This window comes from Symphalangus syndactylus, chromosome 5 (genome assembly GCF_028878055.3).
Source record: "Symphalangus syndactylus isolate Jambi chromosome 5, NHGRI_mSymSyn1-v2.1_pri, whole genome shotgun sequence".
Classification (NCBI taxonomy): domain Eukaryota; kingdom Metazoa; phylum Chordata; class Mammalia; order Primates; family Hylobatidae; genus Symphalangus; species Symphalangus syndactylus.
The window spans coordinates 68885284-68909898 of NC_072427.2; the positions used below are offsets into that span (position 1 = coordinate 68885284).

The 24615-nt window shown below is 39.8% G+C and overlaps 1 protein-coding gene across 7 annotated transcripts in view; it reads left to right on the top strand.

Moving 5' to 3' along the window:
* Positions 1 to 696: 696 nt before the first annotated feature.
* Positions 697 to 24615, top strand: part of SMCO2 (single-pass membrane protein with coiled-coil domains 2) — a 37868-nt gene continuing 13949 nt past the window's right edge. The window contains exons 1-7 of one of the 7 annotated variants that reach the window (XM_063640319.1): positions 701 to 825; positions 1944 to 2109; positions 4476 to 4616; positions 6620 to 6719; positions 8635 to 8762; positions 9431 to 9580; positions 21591 to 21678. In XM_063640319.1, coding sequence (XP_063496389.1) covers positions 4486 to 4616; positions 6620 to 6719; positions 8635 to 8762; positions 9431 to 9580; positions 21591 to 21678 — 597 coding nt within the window. In that variant the 5' untranslated portion in view covers positions 701 to 825; positions 1944 to 2109; positions 4476 to 4485. Of the gene's footprint in view, positions 826 to 919; positions 1005 to 1943; positions 2110 to 4475; positions 4617 to 6619; positions 6805 to 7635; positions 8534 to 8634; positions 8763 to 9430; positions 9581 to 21590; positions 21679 to 24615 lie in introns of those variants that run through there. The other 6 variants (XM_055280296.2, XM_063640322.1, XM_063640323.1 and 3 more) reach the window with 6 other exon arrangements.

Here is a 24615-nt window from a genome sequence, read left to right on the forward strand (position 1 = left end):
GTGGCTCACGCCTGTAATCCCAGCATTTTGGGAGGCCAAGATGGGCGGATCCCTTGAGATCAGGAGTTCGAGACCAGCCCGGCCAACATGGTGAAACCCTGTCTCTACTAAAAATATAAAAATTAGCCAAGCGTACCTGTAATTCCAGCTATTCAGGAGGCTGAGGCAGGAGAATCACTTGAACCCTGGAAGTGGAGGTTGCAGTGAGCTGAGATTGCACCTCTGCACCCCAGCCTGGGTGACAGAGTGAGAGTCTCACTCAAAAAAGAAAAAAAAAAAAAAAAAGGAAGATCAAATGCTTGCTTGTTACTGGTAGAAGACATGTCCTTCATTGTCGGTCTTTGAGCCTCTGTGGGAAAGCCAGATGTTCTGTTCAGGTGAGAGACAAAAGGAGCAGATGTGGCAGAAGAAGCTGAGGTTGGAAGAGCATCCCAGAACACCATATCAGAGGCCAGGAGATGGGAGGACAGAGGGCTGGGGTGGAAGAAGGACTTGGTTTCCAGAGTTAGCAAGAGAAGTGAGGAGGCTGAGAGGCAGGCTAGAAGGGCAAGGTAGAAGCCAGTCAGGAGAGCACTGCACACCTAGAATCTTGTGAGAGGGGGTTACAGGCACTGCATTCCAAGTGAAATGTCATAAAGGGAAAGTCCAACTGCACACTTACCTGCCTTGGTGTTTACCACTCAAATGGTTCCTCTCTGCCTTTGGTGCTGAGGAAAGGAGGCTCTGGCACCACTGGAACAGGAAAGCATGACTGTTGCTAGTCTGTTCCATTGAACTCATAGATATTCGGGATTACCAAATTGGGAAGAGCAAAGCTATCTCCAGGTATATACTATTTCATAGCGCACCATCTCGTTATGACCTTGTCAGGAGCCTGTAGTGACATCAAATTCCTGATTATTAGTACCATGGCTTTGACAAATTTCTGAGATCCCAAATTGTCCAGGTAGCAGGAACCAAGAGGGTAATCTGGCTGGTCAGGCCTGGAGAAATCCCCTCACAATGTAAGTTAGCGATTTCACCAACTGTCTTTTAAAATAGTTGATTGTTCCTTGTAACTGAAACTGATGCTTCTCTAAATGTGTAATTTTAAAAGTTTTTATAGGATATGGGGGAAGGAGGAGGGATTCACTCCAGTTGTACCAAACAATCCTAGAAAGCCAATGAGGTAAACATACAGGAATGAAGACATGGGGTGTAGGGAGAAGAGGGAGTCTATTTTAAAAGGTCTAGAGTATGAGTAACTCCCAACTTTCATATGTGTATGAATTACCTGAAATCTTGCTAAAAGGCAGACATTGGTTCAAGCAGTCTGGGTGGGATCTAGTATCTGCACTAGGTTGGACAGCTTGCATCAAGCTCCCAGGAAGCGCTGAGGCTGCTGGCCTGCAGACCACACTTTGAGCACTAAGGACTTGCACTATGTCACTAGTCAAAAGTTAGCTTCAAAAGATGGATTGTTTTTGAGGCAAGACAGCTGTTAGCCAACCCATTAAGATGCATTGGGCATTGATTTTATGTATAATAGTAGGATGATTGCAAAACTTATAGTCAAAATTTGCAGGTTTCCATGCTGATTCTACCATTTTCTAGCAATAAAACTTTGGACAAGTCCCAGATCATCCCTGTGTTTCAGTTTCTTCCTCTGAAAAAATAGAGGTAACAAGATCTGCCATAGTTGGCTAACCACAGGGTAATCGTGAGGGTCAGAGGAAACAACTTAGTGAAAGTGCCTTATGAACTGAAAGTGCTGCACGTGTGTAAGCATTATTTTTATTACTGTGTTATTTGAAGTTAAACGTTACTAATTGCTCCCATTTCCACTGCTTTTATTTTAATAGATAGATCAATAAAATTGGCAAGCGTTTGCTATTTACCTGATGCCATGTTAAGCACAATTTTACTCCTCACATCTCTAATAATATTAGTATTACTATTGTTAGCCCCATTCTACAGAGAAAAAAGTGAGGCCCCCAGACAACAAGATAAGGCCCAGCTGTGAAGTGTTGATGCTGGATTATGAACTCAGCTTGACTCTCCAAAGTTTAAGCTCTTATTTACTGCATTCAACTGATGGATTGTAGCAAACACCCAACATCATAGAAGAAGGTAATAGTCTAGAACAGGGGTTGGCGTGCTTCTTCTGTAAAGGGCAAGATAGTAAACATTTAAGCCTTTCTATGCCAAATGATTTCTCTTGCAACCATTCAGTTCTCTCATTGCAGTGCAAAAGCAGTCATAGACGATTTGTAAAGGAATGGGTGTGGCTGTGTTGCAATAAAATGTCATTTCTAGAAACAGGTGGCAGGCTGGATTTGGCCTGCAGGCCATAGTTTGATGACCGTTGCTCTAGAAAATTCTGAGTTGTCCAATATGATAGTCGTTGGGCATGTGTGGCTGTAAATTCAGTTCCTCAGTTGCACTGGCCACATTTCAAGTACTCAGTAGAAACGTGTGGCTAGTAGCTACTGTATCAAACAGTGTAGAGAACATTTTCATCAACACGGAAAGTTCTATTGGAGAGCCCAATAGAACTGGTCTAGATCATCTTTGGAGTTGGGAGGTGGGGAAAATCTTTCTATCAGTAGCTGTGAGGATATGGAAGCTCTGAGTCCTGGCTTTACTTCTTATATCTGACTCTAAGTAAATCACATCATCTCCCATAGGCTCCATTAATACACACATAAAATGGGGATAATACCCTCTGTACCATGTTGTTGTGAGAACTGAATGAGAAAATATGTGAAAGGTACTTTGTAATCTGTTAGGGGCTGCACAGACATAAGCCATTGTTAGGATTCTATTTGTTATGTAAAATGTGAGAGAATGTATGGAGGCAGAATTTAGGTAGGTGCCTGAATTGACAGACAATGTTTTCTTTCTCAATCACTCTTGGGGGAGACATTGAGATGATAGAGAGTTATCAGAATAAGGAAATTTTATTATTTTTATGGTACTCTATTTTTTGGACCATAAAAACAGTAAACAAGGCAAATCTCAGTGTCTGTTCCCTTTTCAGAGCTTGGAATTGCCTTTGTAATGCTTAACACCCTCAGGAAATGGACAAAACTGTCCAGATAGGGGCTGTGATGAAATTGGCAGGCAACAGTGACCTTCCTGAGGGAAATCAAAGGTTTATTTTTTGTCACAGTCAAAGTTAAAATGGATGGCACCATCACACATCAAAGGTTCTAGTTCTTTCCTGATGCTTCTCTTTCACAGGGGCTCCTTTTATACCACACAGGCCAAGAACAAAGCTCAATTCTGCCACAGAATGATTGACCAAGCCCTTGTTTGTGCAAATGGTTTTAACATCTCTATGATTCCCAGGGCCTCCCCTCTCCCTGATTCTTCCTCCCTGTTGCTAGTCCCTGCCATAAATCACCCTTGCAGAAAAATGCCTTCTCTTCCCATGAGTCTGTCATCGCCTCTTGTCCCTCAGGGTGCTGGGAGCCAGACTACCCTCTAGTTCTAGGCTAATCTACTGCTATCACTCACTTGAATATACAGAAGAGAAGGTTTCTTCCTGTTTAGCCTGGACACACCCTCCTGATTTCTGGCTATAACTAGGAGTTATGTTTTGCATCTATCCTTTCCCTACAACTTTTTCTATGAGCCTATCTCACACGTCTCTACCTTCTTTCCTATTTCCTTTCCGTTATTTTTCACACTACTTAAGTACTCCAACAATTCACTCCTCTGCTCTCCAGCGAACACTCGCCTATCAGACTGGAATGAAGGTTCCTGTTCTTACATACAGCTGATGCCAGTGTATATTAGTTAAACCTTTAGGAAAGCAATTTGGAAATATTTGTCTAAATCCTTAAAAATCTGGTCAAACTCCTTTGAACCAGTAATTCCACCTCTAAGGAAGTATTTAACTAATTAGACATGCACTGAAAATTACTAAACAAAGATAATCATTATTGCATTATTTATACTACTAAGCAATTAGAAATAACCTAGTTGTCAACAATGGGAAAAGAATAAAACAAACACCAAATCTAGAAGCAGAAATAAAATGTACTAAAATATTAATAGTGGTTAAGTCTGGATATCTCTGGGGTTATCTCTGGTTATCTCTGAAGTACCAATGATTTTACTTTTCTTCTTTTTACTTTTTACAATATGCATATTATTATATAATCAGAAAGAGATTAAAAAAATGAAAGTTCCCATTCTTCCAGGCTGGTTATTATATATTCCTCTGTAGTATTCTCCTTCGAGCATTCAAAACGCATATTTACCAGTCAAGAAGTGTGTCCTTGGAGACAGCCACACAGGTCTTTCTCATATATACTTGAGAAGAGAGATCTAAGAGCTTGTTTTGGGGTCTTTATGATGAACAGCCAGTTTGAAAGGGGAGGAATTAAAGCCAAATGCCCTGAGGAAGAAGTTAGTCTGGTGTCAGCGAAGAGAATATGGTTGCCATTTCTGCCATAAAATCCCTCTTGTTGTCATTATCGTCCTTACAGTGCCTAAGAAATGGCTCTCACGCCCACAAATCTAAATAACAAGATGTCTCTGCCGATGAAGATGGACTGCCAGGAACAGCAGTTGACTGAGCAAAATGGCTTTTTCCAAAAGCTCAATGTGACTAAAGGCGCAATGCAGGAGTAAGTCAGAACTGAGCTTGCAGAAGCAGTTTCTAGGGTCCCAACTGCAGACATTGTTGGGCCAGCAGTATGCAAATGATGAGCTTTCCAGGTTCAGAGTCTAGGTTGACAGTTTTCCCTAAAATTTATCTAATTTTAATCTCATGAATATTTACTGTAGTAGGCCTTAAGAGAAGCTAAAGGGTTCTACAATCATAAACTGGGCAGATACCCATTAAAAAAAGTTGTTCAAACTCTAATCTCAATTTGGGAAAATATGTGGATTGTTTTATGGCTTCATTATCTTCACTTGCTAAAGATCTAAGCCATTTAAAATACTTTCTGGCATAGAGGGAGTACAAACAGTGGTATAAACACATATATACATTTGCTAGTATGAGTTAAAAATGCATACTAGTTTAGCTATGATTAACACCTTTTTAACTAGGAAGACATTTTTAAGGTAAAAGATTTTCCAAGAATCTCTCATATGGCAAGAAAGCTATTATGATATCAAAGATGTTCTTAAATGCATTTATAAATTATTGAAGATAGTAGCATATGCATTTGTAAACTTTGGGCAGCTTTTCATATAAGTTTTTTCATATAAGCAATATTTATTCATTCTATCTAAATCTGTATAGATTCCAGGATCCCTTTCTAAGCAGATTAGATGTGAAGTGACTCAATACCCCCTCAACCCTGACAACACCTCCACCCTCTGGGTTCAAATCCCATAGACTTGGAACTACTTTTATAGACATATATCACACATTTATTGTGACCCATTCGAAAGCATATGAGAGAGAACATATAGGCTCTCCAGCAAAATATTAATAAGTGTGGTACTAATTAATTAAGCAAAATATTAAACAGTGTGGTAGAGAATGGGCAAAGACTATCAACACACTTATTTTAGAAAAGGAAATACAAATGAGTTTTATAACATAGGCAAAGATACTCAACCTCACACATAGAATGAGACTAACACTAAATGAGATACCAGTTTGAACACACCAAGTTGGCAAAGATCAAAAACTTTAATAGCATATGGATTTAGACAAGGGGTGGGAAACAGGCACAGTTTTGCTGGGAGTGAAAATTGATTCAACCTCTTTAAAACATACTTTAATAAAAATCTATCAAAATTTAGAATATACATATCTATTGACCTAGAAGTTCTACCTTTCGGGTTTTCCAATAGATATCCTGTACACATACACAACAACAATATATAGAAGTGTAAGGATATTCATTCCAGCATTGTTTGTGATAGCAAATGATTGGAAACATTCTACATATCTGTTAATAAAAAAAACTCATTAGAAAATTATTTTACAGCCCCACAATGGAATACCATATTGCCATTTTAAAAACGAAGCAGCTCTGTGTGTACTAATATGAAATGGACTCCAAAATAAGTTATTAAATAAGAAATTCAAAGTACTTTGATGTATACACAGAGTGGAGTGTATAAATATCCTCCCATATATTTTAAAGGGTCTATTCTGCATAATATATATACATGCATACATGCATGCATCAACATCTCTGCTTATTTATGCAAAGAATCTCTGTTGAAAATAAAGAAGCTAGTGAACATTGTGGGGAGGACAGCTGGGGGGTGGAGATCAAGAGGGCACTGTAGACCTACTCCTCTCTGCCCATTTGAACCATATAGTGTTTTTAAACTCCACTTTTTAAAACAGGATATTAATTTACTTGTTGATTGTGCACACTCATTTATACATACATATGCACAGAACTGCAATTACTTTGGAATTTGGAATCTCACTGTTAATTTATGGATTCAGCCAATTATTATTTATCCAGCCCCTCTATTTCTACTTGTGAGATATACTATGTGAGGTGTTATTCACACAGAAAACTCAGTACAAGGATAGCAGGTGCTCCCTGGGGCTGGGAAAGTTCTCAGTGTTCTCCCTTTAGAAAGGAGTAGGGCAGGCCCAAGCTCTGGCCCAAAGGCATAATAACAGCCTCTGTTTGGATTGTGTGGCTTGCAGTTTGCTAAAGGAAATTATCAAAGTGGACCACATCTTAGACAGATCAGATGATGAGGACGACATTTCCTCCGAAAACCCTCAAACTGACTTCCTTCACAAGGTAGACTCTGAAAAATGGGTAAGAGAGACACTTAAATGACACAGTAGGTTGAAGAGAAGAACTTCACACCACGTATCTCAAAGTGGTAAGAAAATATCTGAGGGTTTCCTTCTAATTGGTGCAGAACTTCAAAGCTTGAAATCAGGAGGGAGGCAGGGGATATGGCATTGTTCCCACTGGATGCTGCTGTTACCACATGAAGGACTTACTAGCTGTCCCATGCAAAAAAAAAAAAAAAAAGTGAATTATATGTTATTTTTGTCCTTGGGAATTTATGAAATAACTGTGACATTTCTCACCTTCGAGCAAATCACCATATGGCCAAATCACCATATGACCATACCCCCTGCTCACAGATTATCTTCCAGTAGAATTCAGCTATTCACCCTTAATGCAGCCTCCAGGAGAGAATCCTTCTTCTTCAAGCTTCTGGGACTCCAGGCCTTCAGTGGCTTGTAGCTACATAACTCCTGGTCTCTTGTCTTCATCCTCACATGGTCTTCTCTTTGTCTGTGTCTTCTCTTCTTCTGTCTCTCATTAGGATGTTTGTCATTGGATTTAGGAACCCATTCAAGTAATCTGGGATGATCTTATATCAAGATTCTTAGTTACATCTGCAAAGACTCTTTTTCCAAATAAGATAATATGCATGGGGTCCTAGTTCTGTATTAGGACATGGGCATTCCTTGTTTGGGGCCACCACTTAACTCTCTATACTTTATGACCTTGGGCAAGTCACTAAATACAAATGGCCATGTGAGAATGAGAAAAAATAATGCACATGAAACTAATTTGTAAAGAGTTACATGAATGTTAGTTATTTCTATTGACTTGGCCAGTAGTTTACACAGACATTTAAAAAAGAAACTGATCTATTCTCCCGCCTCCAAACTTTTCTCCTTCCAGTTTAAAAATAGTTCTGTGAAACACAGGAAATTCAGATCAAACTTCTTCAAAGGACAGAAGAAATATTTCATAAATAGTTTCTAAAGTGTTCAAGGATAAATCATTGTCGATTTTTGCATGCAGAGACTTGAAATAGCAGAACATGTCTTGGATGCTTTTCTAGAACAAGGCAAAGAATACAGAAACAAAAAAGTAAATTGTATTGATCGAAGTCATAGAGTAGGCGTTTTCCCCCAAACTCTTTTTGATATGAAACAATTTAAATAAAAGGTCAACTTAGAATTATGCAATGATTAACCATATTCCTACACCTGTATTTAAAAATCTTTCACATTTGTCACATTGGCTTTATCTTTGTATATATAAATAGACGAAACTTTCTGAACCACTTAAAAGTAAGTCAAAGACAGCATGATATCTCATTCCTGTTTACTTCAGAAAGCATCTCTAAAAATAAAACTTTCTCCTACAAAATACTGTTATCACATCTGGGAAAATTAGCATTAATATAATAATCTCAATTCTCTCAATATTCTAATTTCTTTAATTGTCCCCCAAATGTCTTTTACAGCCATATTTTTTAAACCACCATCCCAAAAGGATCTATGCAATATGTTTGGTTTTCATATCTCTTTAGACTCTCTTAATATAGAATAGTCCTGCCACCTTTCCTTTTTTATGACATTGATTTTTTTTTAAGAGACCAGAACAGTCATCTAATTTGAGTGGAGTTTTGGAGTCCATGGTCAGATGGAATTCGATTACTCATCAAGACTGAAAAGAGCTCTCCATGTGGACACTGATTCTCTCCATGCCCCTGCCTCAGCCTTCCTCTGTAGACAGAGCAGAAGGGCATGTCTGCTTAGCTTACAGATGCATCAGAAAGCTCCAGTCTCAGACAGGACTATGTGCTTGACCCCAGCAAAGGGGGATTGGGTAGGGCTGGAAGAACCACCACATCTTGTAGTAACCTTTTGTTCTGCTTTGCTTCCATCATCATCTTTACCAGGATATGTTGGAGCTAGAGGCTGAGCATGACCAGGACCTGAGTAAACAGGATAAGCAAGAAACAGATGTTGATGAGGACCCTCAAGCATCTACATCTCTGCAGTTTTCAAAGAAGAACCTCCTTGAATTGTAAGTCTTGACACATGCAAGACAGAGCATTTAATAATGTGTGGAGGGGAAAATAGAATTTAAGCAGATAACTTAGGGAAGGTCTGGAAGATTTAAAATCCATACATGTCTTGAACCATAAAGCAGTCCTGTGCATAGGTAACTACCTACATGGTCTAGCAATAATGTGGTGTAAGGACATTTTAGGGATGTAGACAGAGCATGGGAAAAAAGAAAGAGCAAACTCTTCTTTGAGGCCCGAAATTAATATATATTTAAACCTTCTCAGATAATTTTCTAGATAGGAAAACCATAATTATCATTAAGAGTATGTTGTTAAGCCCTTGTGGATCTTTTCCCTATTGTATACCTCTCCTCCCCCACCATGATGTAAGCACTATCTAAATATCAACATTTAACATTCATTCCACACAGTGAAATTAAAAATATATATATTTTTATTAAACATAAAATATGCTTTGTTTTATAGAGTCTTTAAAGATCTGTTAAAGTGGATATCAAATAAATACCCAACCTTCTTTTCTTGAGGCCTGTGTGCCCACCTGGCCCATTTTGGTGACAAGGAAGACTAAACAGATCAACTCGCTATTCAAAGGAAGAGCGTTTAAGGCTATGTGTGTTGTTTCCCATTTTCTGCTTTGAAAATGATCACCATAATATTTCTGCAGGTGTCTGAAGGGCATGTTCCTCAAGCTAAACTACTGGAACGCAAAGATAGGTCTCCAGGTGAAAGAACTTGGAGCTGATTACATAGACGGAATGGAGAAAATTGACAGTATTATTAAAAAAATAAATGTAACTAAAAACACAGTGAAGAGGTAATTGTAGGGTGTTGGGGTTGGTCATAAAATAGGAGAAAGTTTCATAGCTTTAAAAACTTAGGAAACTTTGGGCTTAAGATGATAAAGTCTTTAGGCCATAGGTATACTTTCTTGGATGAAATATCTGTTTATCTTTTGCTCATTTTAAAAATTGGGTTGCTGGGTTGTTATTTATGGGTTGGTTTCTTCTTGCTTTTCTAGTTCCTTAAGGTGCATTGTTGGATTGTTTATTTGAAATCTTTCTACTTTTTTGATGTGGGTGTTTATTGCTGTAAGCTTCCCTCTTTGTCGGGCTTTTGATGTCTCTGATAAATTGTTTTCGTTTGTCTCAAGCAATTTTAATTTCTTCCGTAATTTCTTCCTTGACCCAATGGTCATTCAGGAGCATGTTGTTTAATTTCCATACATTTCTATATTTTCCAAAGTTCCTCTTGGTATTGATTTCTAGTTTTATTCCAGTGTAATCTGAGAAGATACTTGATATGATTTCAATGTTTTAAAATTTGTGAAGACTTGTGGCCTAACATATGGTCTATCCCAGAGAATGTTCCACATGCTGATGAGAAGAAGATGTATTCTGCAGCTGTTGCATTAAATGTTCTGTAAATGTCTGTTAGATCCATTTAGTCCAAAGTGCAGTTTAAATCCAATGTTTCTTTGTTAATTTTTTGCCTAGATGGTATGTCCAATGCTGTGAGTCTGGCATTAAAGTCCCCAACTGTTACTGTATTGAAGTCTGTCTCTCCCTTTAGATCTAGTAATATTTGCTTTATGTATCTGGGTGCTCCAGTGTTGGATGCATATATATTTAGAATTGTTATATCCTCTTGTTAAATTGATCCTTTTATCATTATATAATACCCTCCTTTGTCTCTTTTTATAGTTTTTGACTTAAAGTCTGTTCTAAGTGTAGCCACTCCTGCTTGCTTTTGATTTCTATTTGCATGAAATATTTTTTCAATTTCTTCACTTTCAGTCTATATGTGTCTTTACAGTGAAGTGAGTTTCTTTTAGGCAGCATATAATAGGGTCATTTAAAAAAATCAATTCAACCACTCTATATCTTTTAAATGGGTAATGTAATCCATTTATATTCAAGGTTATTATTGATAAGTAAGGACTTATTCCTGACATTTTGTTAATCGTTTTCTGGTTGTTTTGTGTATCCTTATTTCTTTCTCTCTTATTGTTTATAATTGCAGTTTGATGGTCTTCTGCAGTGGTAATGTTTGACTTTTTTCTCTTTCTCATTTGTATATCTATTCTATCAGTGAATTTTATACTTTTGTGAATTTTCATGTTTGTAGATTTTGTTCTTTCACTTCCAGATGTAGGATTTCTTTAAGCATTTCTTGTGGTGATGAATTATCTCAGTTTTTGCTGGTCTGGGAACAACTTCATTTCTCTTTCACTTTTTGAAAGATAGTTTTGCTGGGTATAGTAGTCTTGTCAGTTTTTTTTTCTCTCAGCATTTTGAATATATCATCCCATTCTCTCCTTGCCTGTAAGGTTTCTGCTGAGAAGCCTGCTGTTAGTCTGATGAGGATTCCCTTATATGTGACTTGACACTTTTCTTTTGCTGTTTTTAGAATTCTCTTTTTGTCTTTGATTTTGACAGTTTGCCTGTCACGAGCCTTGGAGAAGACTTTTTTGATACAAATCTATTTGGGGTTCTTTGAGTTTTCTGTATTTGAATGTCTATCTCTTGCAAGACTTAGGAAGTTTAGCTATTATTTCATTAAATTGTTTTTTTTAAAATGCCTTTGCCCAGTTCTTCTCTATCTGGAACTCCTAATATCCAAATATTTGGTTTCCTTATGGTGTCCCATATGTCAGGTAGGGCTTTCTCCATTCTTTTTTATTCTTTATTTTTGTTTTTTTTGGCTGATTGGATTATTTCAAAACACCTGTCTTCAAAGTTGAGAAATGTTTTCTTCTGCTTGATCTAGTCTATTATTTAAGCTCTTTATTATATTTTTATTTCATTCATTGCATTCTTCAGTCTCAGAATTTCTGTTTGACTCAGATCATAAATTGTTTTCTTGACTTCTTTTTATTGCTTACCTGTGTTCTCTTATATCTCACTGACTTTCTTTAGTATCAATATTTTGAATTCTTTTTCAGGCATTTCATAGATTCCCTTTTCATTGGGATATTACTGGAGAATTATTGCACTCCTTTGGTGATGTCATGTTTCCTTCCTTTTTCGTGTTTCTTTGGTTCTTACATTGATATATATACACCTGGTGTAATAGTCACTTCTTCCAATTTTATGCATTGGCTTTCATAGGGAAACATTAGGTTTTCCTGAAGGTATATTTATAGCATTAGTTGGGTAGGGTGCTTTGGCTTTTATTATTGGTGGGTGGGCATACTAGTGTAGTCTCTACATGATTTCTTTGGCTGTAATCAGCGTCAGTGGTATCTGTAAGTTTGTCAGTGGCTTAGGCTGTGCTTATTTGTGGAGGCTGTGGCAAACTTTACTGGGGACAGTTACCCTAGGCAGATTGGTTCTCAAGTGCCAGTGGTGGTGGCAGCAGGGTGGGAGTGCCTGTCCTCAGGTCCCCACGCAGCATATGCATGTACCAGTGGTGGTGAGTCTCGGTGGGCCAGATCTTTGACTTCTAGGCAGATTGCTTGATTGCTGACAGTGGCAGCGGTGGTTGAGAAGGTGGGTCCTCATGTCCCTGGGCACTGTATATGGCACTGACAGTGGCAATAGTGGCAGCAGGCCAATCCTTGGATTCCCAGGCAGCATGTACAGGTTGCCAGCAGTGATGGCAGTGAGCTGGGTGAGCCAGTCCTCAGGCCCCTAAGAGTCATGCATGCATAGATACCAGTGATGGCAGCAGCTGTAGGCTGGGTAGGCTGGTCCCTAAGCCCCCAGGAAACACACATAGGTGCAGGCAGCAGGAAGGGTAGGCCTATCACCAGGCCCTTGAACAATGTACATAGGCAGTGGCAGTGGGCAGCGCCCATCCTCAGGCCCACAGAAGGCAAGTGTTGGCACTAGCCATGACAGGCAGGGCAGGTTGATCCTGAGGTTCCCAAATGATGTGTGACAGGCACTGGTGCTGGCAACATGGGGGCGGGCCTGTCCTCAGACTCCTCAATGATGTACAGAAGTCCCCAGTGCTACTGATGGTGGCAGTGGCAGGGTGGACCTGTCCTCAGGCCGTCAGATGGCACGAATGGCTGCCAATAGTGGCAGGCAGAGTGAGGTGATTACCAGGCTCCTGGATACCATGCTCAAGCAGCAGTGGGGGTGGGTTGAACAGGACTGTTGTCAGGCCCCTTGATAGTGTATGTGGGTGTCAGTGGCTGTGGGTGGAGCAAGTCAGTCCCCAGGCCCCTAGACAGTGCAGCAATAGAATACCAGCAGTGGTGCTGATAAGTGGGATGGGCCTGTCATCAGGTCCCCTGATGGTGTGCATGGGCTGGCAGAGGCAGGCCCGGTTGGCTGATACCTAGGCCCCTGGATAGTGTGCTCTGGTGCCAACAGTGATGGCAATGGGTGAGGTAGGCTGCTTCTCAGGCCCCTGGGTGGTATGCACAGGTGCCAGTAGTGGCTAGTGGGTGGACCTGTCATCTGGCCCCAGGATGGTGCTCCGGTGGGCCAGTCCCCAGGCCCTCTGAAGGTGTGGGCAGCTGCAAGGCAGCCCTGCTGCTGGAGGTTCCAGGGTTGCTGTCTGTATTTGTCAGGGTTCTGTAGAGAGACAGCACCAATACAATATATCCATATCTATAGCTGCATTAGTTTATTAGGGAGAATTGGCTCATATGATGACATGGTGATATGGTTTGGCTGTGTCCCCCCCAAATCTCGTCTTGAATTGTAGCTCCCATAATTCCCATGTGTTGTGGGAGGGACCCAGTGGGAGGTAATTGAATCATGGGAGTGGGTATTTCCTGTGCTGTTCTTGTGACAGTGAATAAGTCTCATGAGATCTGATGGTTTTATAAAAGGGAGTTCTCCTACATAAGCCCTCTCTTGCCTGCCACCAAGTAAGATGTCCCTTTGCTCTTCCTTCATCTTCCGCCATGATTGTGAGGCTTCCCCAGCCATGTGGAACTGTGAGTCCATTAAAGTGTCTTTCCTTCATAAATTTCCCAGTCCTGCATATGTCTTTACTAGCAGCATGAGAACAGACTAATACACATGGTAAAGTCCCACGATACACTGTCTGGAAGCTGGGGAAAGAGAGAAGCCAGTAGCATGGCTCCGTCCACAAGTCCAAAAGCCTCAAAACCAGGGAAGCCAACAACATAGCCCTCAGTCTGTAGCTGCAGGCCCAAGAGCCCCTGGAAAGCAACTGGTGCAAGTCCCACAATCCAAAGGCCACAGAACCTGGAGGCTGATATCCAAGGGCAAAAGGAGAGGAAGCAAGTGTCCAGCATGGCACAGGAAGAGAGAGAGAGTGAGCAGACTCAGCAAACAAGCTGCTTCTTCCCCTTTTCTGCCTGCCTTGTTCCAGCTGTGCTGGCAGCCGATTGGATGGTGTCCACCCACACTGAGGGTGGGTCTTCCTTTCCCGGTCCACCTACTCAAATGTAAATCTCCTCCGGCAACACCTTCACAGATACACCCAGGAACAATGGCTCCTCAGGCCCCTGGGTGGCATGCACAGGTGCCAGTAGTGGCTAGTGGAGTGGACTTCCCAGCCATCTAAGCATCCCTCAATCCAGTCAAGTTGATCATACCTTTCAAACAATGCGCCCATTTTATCAAAGTTGTCAAATATATTGACATAAAGTTATCCATAACATTCCCTTATTATATGATGTCTTTAGCATCTGTATTGATGTCCCCTCACTTATTCCTGAAATTGAATATTTGTGTCTTCTTTTCTTTTTGTTGTATCAGTCTGGATAGAGATCTATACATTTTTTGGTTTGCTAAAAGACCCAGCTTTTGATTTCATTGGGTTTTTTGCTATTGTTTTTCTGGTTTTTTGAAAATTTTCGTTTGATTCTGCTTTTTTTTTTGGATTATTTCCTTTCTTCTGCTGACTTTAGGCTTATGTTGCTATCCTCTTTCTAATTTTATGAGGTGAACTTTGGGTCATTGATTTGAGATCTCTTGTCTTTTTCTATTACAATAATCAGTTAGTGCTCTGCACTTCCCTCTAAGCACTGTTTCCACTGCATCAAACTGATTTTTATATCTTGTGTTTTCATTTTCAATCAGCTCAAAATATATTCTAATGTCCCTTTTGATCTCTTCTTTGACCCATGGATTTTTTTTTTTTTTTTTTTTTTTTTTTTTTTAATTTTTTTTTTTGAGACGAAGTCTTGCTCTGTCGCCCAGGCTGGAGTGCAGTGGCGCAATCTCGGCTCACTGCAAGCTCCGCCTCCCGGGTTCACGCCATTCTCCTGCCTCAGCCTTTCCGAGTAGCTGGGACTACAGGCGCCCACCACCACGCCCGGCTAATTTTTTGTATTTTTTTTAGTAGAGACGGGGTTTCACCTTGGTCTCGATCTCCTGACCTCGTGATCCGCCCGCCTCGGCCTCCCAAAGTGCTGGGATTACAAGTGTGAGCCACCGCGCCCGGCCGGATTATTTTTATATATGTAAATATATTTTAATGTTTTATATTTTGAGATGGAGTCTCACTCCATCTCCATCAGCCCAAGCTGGAGTGCAATAGCATGATCTTGGCTCACTGCAGCCTCTGCCTCCCGGGTTCAAGCATTTCTCCTGCTCAGCCTCTCGAGTAGCTGTGATTACAGGCATTCACCACCATGCCTGGCTAAGTTTTATATTTTTGGTAGAGGCAGGGTTCCACCATGTTGGCCAGGCTGGTCTCGAACTCCTGATCTCAGGTGATCCACCCACATTGACCTCCCAAAGTGCTTGGACTACAGGCATGAGCCACCACACCTGGCCAACCCATGGATTATTTAAAGAGTATTTTAGTTTCCAGGTATGTAGAGATCTTCCAGATATCATTCTCTTACTGACTTCTCAGTTAAGTCCATTGTGACCAAAGAACAAATTTTATGTTACTTGACTCCTTTTAATTTTTTTCTTTTCTGAGACAAGGTCTCGCTCTGTTGCCCAGGCTGGAGTGCAGTGGCACAATCACAGCTCACTGCACAACCTCCCAGGCTCAAGCAATCCTTCCACCTCTGCCTCCCTAGTAGTTGGGACTACAGGTGCACACCACCAGGCCCAGCTAATTTTTGTATTTTTTGTAGAGATGAAGCTTCGCCATGTTGCCCAGGCTAGCCTTGGACTTCCAGCCTCAAGCAATCCTCCCTTCTTGACCTCCCAAAGCGCTGGGATTACTGGTGTTAACCACTGTGCCCAGCCAATTCCTTTTAAATGTATTGAGACTTGTTCTATGGCTCAGAATATGGTCTATGTCGGTAAATGATATATGTGCAATACAACAGTAGAATGTGTATTCTACTATTGTTTGAGTAGAGTAGTCTACAAATATCAATCAGTTCAGGTTGGTTGATAGTGTTATCCAAGTCTTCCAGGTACTTATGGATTTTCTCTCTACTTCTATAGACGATCAATAGAGGAGTGTTGAAATCTCCAACTATAACTGTAGATGTATCTATTTCTGCTTGCAGAGCTATCAGTTTTTGCTTTGTGTACTTTGAGGCTCTGGTTTTAGTTGCATGAATGTTAGGACTATTAGGTCTTTTTGAAGAATTGATCCCTTTATCATTATAAATGATTTCTTTATTCTCTTCTTTTTTTTTTTTTTTCTTTTTCGAGACAGTCTTGCTCTGTCACCCAGGCTGGCGTGCAGTGGTGTGATCATAGTTCACTGAAGCCATGAACTCCTGGGCTCAAGCGGTCCTCCCACCTAAAACTTCCTGAGTAGCTGGGACCACAGGTGTGCACCACCATGCCCAGCTAATTTTTAAAACTTTTGTGTAGGTAAAGACAAGGTCTCGCTATGTTGCCCAGGCTGGTCTCCAACTCCCGGCCTCAAGCAATCCCCCTGCATGAGCCTCCTAAAGTGCTGAGATTATAGGCGTGAGCCACTATGCCCATCCTTTTTCATTGTTTTTTTAAAATAGTTAATTTGGCTTAAATAGAATGATTCTTAAACTATCACTATCTGCCTTAAAGTAATATTTTACCTCTTACATATGCTGTACTTCTATGTCTGTTCTCCCAGCCTTTGCACTACTGTTGGCATACATCTTACTTCTGTATTGAATATAAGCCCACGATATGTCGGGGGTTTTTGTTTTGTTTTGTTTTTTTGCTTTAAACGATTAACTATTGTTTAAGGTGATTTTTTAAAGTAAGAAAAAAATTGTTTATATTTACACACATATTTACTATTACCAGTGCTCTTCATTCATTTGTATGGATACAATCTATATCTAGCATCATTTTCCTTTTGTTGAAGGGCTTTTAAAAACTATTTTCTATGGCCAGGCATGGTGGCTCACACCTGTAATCCCAGCACTTTGGGAGGTCAAGGTGGGTGGATCACCTGAGGTCGGGAGTTGGAGACCATCCTGGCCAACATGGTGAAACCCCGTCTCTACTAAAAATACAAAAATTAGCTGAGCACCTGTAATCCCCGCTACTCGGGAGGTTGAGGCAGGAAGATTGCTTGAACCCAGGAGGCAGAGGTTGCAGTGAGCCGAGATCACTCCACTGCACTCTAGCCTGGGCGACACTGCAAGACTCCATCTCAAAAACAAAAAACAAAAACCTAAAACTATCTTCTGTGATACAGTTCTACTGGGGATGTGTTCTTTTAGCTTTTTATGTCTGAAAAAAAGCCTTCATTTTGTAAAGATAGTTTTGCAGAGTATATAATTACATAGTGACATTTTTTTCTCAGTACTTTAAAGACGCTGTTGAAATCTGGTTTGTGTTGTGCCTGACAAGAAGTTGGCTGTCATTCTCTTCTGTATTTTTCTACGAATAAAATTTTCCTTGCCCTATTCCCAGCTGTTTTCAAAATTTTTAAAAAATCTGGCCAACATGGTAAAACTCCATCTCTACTAAAAATACAAAAATTATCTGGGTGTGGTAGCATGTGCCTGTAGTCCCAGCTACTCAGGAGGTTGAGGCAGGAGAATTGCTTGAATCCAGGAGGTGGAGGCTGCAGTGAGCCAAGATAGCGCCATTGCACTCCAGCCCGGCGACAGAGCAAGACTCCGTCTCAAAAAAATATATGTATTGTTTTTATTCATTTTTATATGATTGACCTTCATGTAGTTTTCTTAAGTTTTCTTTTGTTAAGTTCCGTTGTGCCTTATGGCTCTGCAAGTTTGTAGTTTAAATTTGGAAAATTTGAGTCATTATTTCTTTAAATATTTTTTTCTGTTCCCTCTTCTCACCATCAAGGATTTTAATTACATGTGTTTTAGGCCACTTTAGGTTGTCTCATAACCCATAACTCACTGATGTTCTGGGCTTTTTTTTCTCTAACTCTTTTCTTTCTGTGTTTCATTTCAAAGACTTTCTATCACTATATCTTTTTTTTTTTTTTTTTTTGAGACGGAGTCTCGCTCTGTCGCCCAGGATGGAGTGCAGTGGCGCGATCTCGGCTCACTGAAAGCTCCGCCTCCCGGGTTCACGCCATTCTCCTGCCTCAGCCTCTTCGAGTAGCTGGGACTACAGGCGCCCGCCACCACGTCCAGCTAATTTTTTGTATTTTTAGTAGAGACGGGGTTTCACCGTGGTCTCGATCTCCTAACCTCGTGATCCGCCCGCCTCGGCCTCCCAAAGTGCTGGGATTACAAGCGTGAGCCACTGCTCCCAGCCTCTATCACTATATCTTAAAATTCACTAATCTTTTGGTTCTGCGGTATCTAATATAACATTAATCCCTTCCAGTGTATTTTTCATCTCAGACATTGTAGTTTGTGTTGTAGAAGTTTGATCTGGGTCTTTTTTCTATCTTTCATATCTCTCCTAAATGTACTCATGTTTTTCTCTACCTTCTTGGACAATAAAATATAGGTATAACTTTTAAAATAACCTTATCTACTAATTCTATCATCTAATCATTTTTAATACTGCCTCTATTTATTTTTTTAAGTTTTTTTTTTTTTTTTTTTGAGATAGAGTCTCACTCTGTCACCTAGGCTGGAGTGCAGTGGCGTGATCTTGGCTCACTGCAACCTCCACTTCCTGGGTTCAAGCAATTCTTGGCTTCCCGAGTAGCTGGAATTATAGGCACGTGCCACCATACCTGGCTAATTTTTTTAGTATTTTTAGTAGAGATGGGGTTTCATCATGTTGGCCGGGCTGGTCTCGAACTCCTGACCTCAGGCAGTCGGCCCCTCAGCCTCCCAAAGTGCTGGGATTACAGGTGTGAGCCACTGTGCCCAGCCTTTTATAAACGTATACACTGTTGCTTCCTGCTTCTTTGCATGCCGAGTAATTTTTTATTAAATGCCAGTCATTGTCAATTGTACCTCATTTGGTTTTGAGTATTCTTGAGACATTTGTGTGTACATTTAAATTTTGAGCTTTGTTCTGGAACACAGTTAAATTACTTAGAAGTGGTTTGACCCTTTTGAGGATTGCTTTTAATTGTCATAGGGCGGGACTAAAGCAACCTTTAGTCTAGGACTAATATGGCTCCACTACTGAGACAATACCTTCTGAGTATTCTACCTGATGACTTGTGTATTACAAGAGTTTTCCACTCTGGCAATTATTCTCAGCACTGCTTGATCTTTAGAGATTGTTCTGCCCACTTCAATCTGCTATGATTTCCGTCCCATTTCAAATAGTTTTATCACACCTCTGTGCTAATCAGTGCCTCAGTTGAAGGCCCAAGTGGGGCTTTCTCAAGTGGGAAGATCTCTGGAGCTTTTTCTCTGTGCAGCTCTCTCCTCTTTGGCACTCTGCTGGGCAGATCTGCTCCTTGTGGCCTCCCTGAGCTTCTAACTTCATCTTCTCAACTCATGGAGACCACCAGCCTTCTCCTGCATCCCCTTTCTCTGACTCGAAGTCCGGAAACTCTTTCCAGGGTAACCTGAAGTAACTATAGAGCCCATCTCACTTTTTTCCCACCTGAGGGATCCACGTCCTGCACTGTCTGTTCAACGTCTGAAAACCATTGTCTCATATATTCTTTTCAAGTTTAAAATTGTTTAAAAAGGGAGGCTAAATCCAATTCCTGTTACTCCATGTTGGTTGAAAGCAGAAGTACCCAAAACATTAATAACATTCTAATTTTTAATGGATTTCCTTGTCTGCCTGCAAATCCACATTACATTATAATCTCCAAAAGGGCAAAGACCTTGCTTATACTATTCTCTATTTTAATCATCAGCATTCAGCATAATACCTGGCACATAGTAAATGCTGAACAAATACCTTCTGAATTAATGTTATAAAGTATTTGGGCCAGAGGGCTTTACAGTTTGCAGAGACCTGTAGACCAAAAACTAGAAGGTGAATATGAAACTAGTCACATTATTCTTCTTTATTAATTCTCCTCCTTTTTTCTTTTACAACCCTCTTTACCTATGCTTCCATTTTTATTTTTAACTTTTTATTTTGAAATAATTATGGATTCGTAGGAGGTTTCAAAAATATACATACGAGGAACCCTTATTTTCAGCATTCCTGAATGGTAACATCTTGCCTAACTTGGGTATGCCATCAAAACCAAGAAATTGACATTGGTACAATCCAGAGAGCTTATTCAGACTTCACCATTTATACATGCACTCATCTGTATGTGTATAGTTCTGTGCAATTTTATGAGATGTGTAGCCTTGCATGACTATGACAATCAGATCCTCAGCTGAATCATTGCATAAGATGCACTTGTGTTACTCCTTTATACACACATTTCCTCCCACCCATCCCTAACCCCTGGCAACCACAAATCTGTTCCACGTGTCTATAATTATGCTATTTCATGAATGCTACATAAGTGAAATCATGCACTTTGTCCTTCTGAGATTGGCTTTTTTTCACTCAGGATAATTTTTTTGAGGTTTATCCAAATTTTCGCATGTATTAATCTTTCCTTCCTTTTCATTGCCGAGTAGTCGTCCATGATATGAATCTACACAGTGTGTTTAACCATTCATCCGCTAAAGGACAAATGTGTAATTTCCAGTTTGGGACTATTATGAATAAAGCTGCTTTGAACATACGTGTACTATGGGAAATAAGTCTTCATTTCTCTGGGATAATTACCCAAGGATGAAATTGCTGGGTCGTATGGTAAGTCAGTTTTAAGTTTTGACAGGAACTGCCAAACAATTTTCCAGAGTAGCTGAAACCTTTTGTATTTCCATCACCAATTTATGAATGATCAAGTTTCTCCACATCCTCACTAGCATTTGGTGTTATCACTATTCTTTTTTTGTTTTTTTTTGGCCATTGTGACAAGTACGTAGTGATATATTGTTGTAGTACTAATTTGCATTTCTCTAATGGCTAATAAGTATTGACCATCCTTTTGTGTGTTTATTTGCTATCTATATAGCCTCTTGGTGAAATGTCTATGCATGCCTTTTGCTCATTTTCTAATTGGATAGGCTTTTTTTAATGTTGAGCTTTTTCGAGATTTTTATATAGTCTAGATACAAGGCCTTTACCAGATATGTGCTAAGCAAATAATTTTCCCAGTGTGTAATTTGTCTTTTCATCCATTTAACAGAGTCTTTGGCCAAACTAAAAGTTTTAATTTTGATGAGGTTCAACTCTTACAGATTATACAATTGATGTTAAGCCTAAGAACTCTTTTCCTAATCTTACGTCCCCCAAATTTTCTGTGTGGTTTTTTTTCTAGAAATTTTATAAACTTACATTTTAATCCTTTTAATTTTCAGCTCCTGTGTCCAGTTAGGCCTCATATCATTTAATATTATCTAGATTACTTAGAGTACTTTTTACTTTTTTGAATTTCATTTACTTCCCATTGCAATACAAGCACTACCAAAGCATCCTTTTATATGGGAATAGTATTTCATTTTTGAAAGATCAAAATTACCTCCTCTCTTGGGTGATTTTTCTTAATCTGCAAGACTTAGTATCTTGGTCTGTTTGCAGCTTATTAAAAGACATGCTGACCCCGAATCGTCAAATCGAAAAGCTGGAGGACCGGGGCCTTGACCTTGATCAAGGGACAAACACTGAGGTAAGCTAGAGACTTGGGAAAGACTGAGAGGTTGGGGATTTCGGTCACTTCTTCCCCTACTACCCTTCTATTGTTAATAGGCAATAACAAGAAGTAAGACTCATAAGCAGGAGTGCTCTCTTCTGAGCACCCTTTTCCTGAGTAACACTGCTTTTCTCTGATGACACAAAAAGCCTAGACTTTTCTACTTTACCTAGAAACTCAGCTACCAAGAAACTCTATCTTGATGCCACCTTAAGATGAGTACCTTAGGGGAGAATTGATTTTCTTAATCTTTGTATGTCAGCACCTAACAGTACAGAGAATATGTCCAGGAAATAAATATTTGTCAAAACCTGCATCCTTGGAGTGCAAGGGATCTACCTGTGTTTGTCTTGGATGCCCATGAAGAGTTCTTGTGTTGGTTTTCACAATCTCCAGAGTTTTCCTGATGTTGTGTCTCCTCACACTTCTTATAGACCCTTCTCAAATTAAAGTTTAATTTTCCACTTTCTTTCTTTTTTTTTTTTTTTTTTTGAGACAGAGTCTCACTCTGTTGCCCAGGCTGGAGTGCCGTGGCACGATCTCAGCTCACTGCAATCTCTGCCTCCCTGGTTCACGCCATTCTCATGCCTCAGCCTCCTGCGTAGCTGGGATTACGGGTGTATGCCACCATGTCTGGCTAATTTTTGTAATTTTAGTAGAGATGGGGTTTCATCATGTTGACCAGGCTGATCTCTAACTCCTGCTCTCAAGGAATCTTCCCGCCTCAGCCTTCCAAAGTGCTGGGATTACAGGCGTGAGCTACCGCACCCAGTCTAAGGTTCCATTTTCTTATTAGTAATAGAATATTACAGCTGAAAGGTAGAGATCAACTTGTGACACAAGTTAGATTTCAGAGTCCTGGCTGATAGTTTTTCTGGTTTGAAGAAAGGCCCCTGAAAAAGAAAAAAGTCTGTGTCTAATAACTTCTTTTACCTGAAATTGCCAGCTTCAATTTTAACTCAAGCCCAAGAGTTTAAATTGAGTAGATTTTGGAAACAGTAAAAGAGAAAATTCTCTTTTATTAAAGGAAGATATTATTTATTTGGACCTCTTACATATTAAAAGTCACTTACAGATCAGTGCAAATCTATTGCCTGGGGAAAAAATTACTTTTAACTGATATAGTCCAACACTGAGTCACAATCTTATTTTGCATGAGTTGAAAGAGTTTTTTTCACTATCTTTGGGCTTTGGAAATTGCAAACCATAAAAAAGGGAAGAGGACAAAGTCCAAGAAATATTCTGCTTTAGAGAATTTCCTCCAAAATCCACCTGTTAGTATTACAAAAATATAGATTTCAGTAGCAGGTGCGTGGAGGGAGGGAGGAGTATCAAAAGACTGAGGAGAGAGAGAAACACACACATAAATGAAAGTGAGATTTTTTTAAAGGGAGGAGCTTGGAATAATATGCAAGAGGAAGGCATCACACACATATATTTCCACATATATGGAAATTCTCTGTGCTGGGGATACACAGTTTTGTATACACATTAAAAACAACAAAAAAGAAGCACAAGCTTAAAAACTAGAAACAATTCAAATATCTGCCAGTTGTCATTTGGATCAACTGCAGTACATGTACGTGATGGAATACTACTCAGCAATAAAAAGGAACAAACTTCTGATTGACCCAACAACATGAATGAATCACATGCATTACACTAAGTGAAAGAAGCCAGATTCAGAAGACTACTTATGTACTTTGTGCTTCTGTTTATGTAACTCTGAAAAAGGCAAAATTGTAGGAACAGAAAATAGGTTAGCAGTTAGTTACCCGGGTGTAGTGGAGGAAGGGGGACAGGGATTGACAAAGGGGTATAAGGAAATTTAGGGGCTGATGGAAATATTCTATATCTTCTTGTAGTGGTTATTACACAACAGAATGCATTTATCAAAATTCATAAAACTGTATACTTTAAAAAGTGAGTTTTACTGTATGTAAGTTAAATCTCAATAAATGTGTCTTCAAAAAAAATGGCACCAGTTCTGTCTCAAGAAGCCTACGGTCTGATGGAAAAGGCTACCTAAAAACAAATGTGGTAATATATCTAAAGGTGAAGCTTTAAATATAATTGTTGGATGAATGTGGTGACTCACACCTGTAACCCCAGCACTTTGGGAGGCCAAGGGAGGAGGATCACTTGAGGCCAGGAGTTTGAGACCAGCCATGGCAACATAGTGAGACCCCTATCTCTACAAATAATTTAAAAAATTAGCCAGGCGTGGTGGTGCATGCCTGTAGTCCCAGCTACTCAGGAGGCTGAGGTGGGAGGATCACCTCCTGGAATCAGGAGGTCAAGGCTGCAGTGAGCCGTGATCAGTGAGCCACTGCACTCCGGCCTGGGCAACAGGGTGAGACACTGCCTCAGCAAACCAACCAACCAACAAACAACGAAAACAACAAAATAAATAAATAGGTAAAATTGTTACAGAAGCAAAGTTAGTAACAATGGCTGTAGGCTTACTCTGGTGAAGGGAAAAGTGATGGTTGTTAGAAATAGATACAGGAATAGCAAATAAAAAGTGGGAAAATTAAAGGAGAAATGAGTTAATAAAGTTAAAATAATATCACATATATTGGCTTACTTATTCTTCATAAAGAAATGGAATAACTAAGAAAGACATGAAAAGGCAGGGAGGGAAAATTGGTAAAATTATTTTTTAAAAAAGCAAAACAGAAACGAAAGTATTTGAAAGAACTTCAAGCTACAGAAAGGACTTTGAGGTGGCCTTTGTGTGTTATTTGACCTAATATTGAGCCCCCAAGCCATGAAACTTTCTAAAATTTCTATGTGAATTTCTGGGCTTTCATTCAGAGACTGACCTTGTCCCAGTTATCTTTGATAAGGGCTGTATGAAGATGTTTACTCTGTAAATAAACTAGGATACCAAATAAAAGGAGATTGTCACAG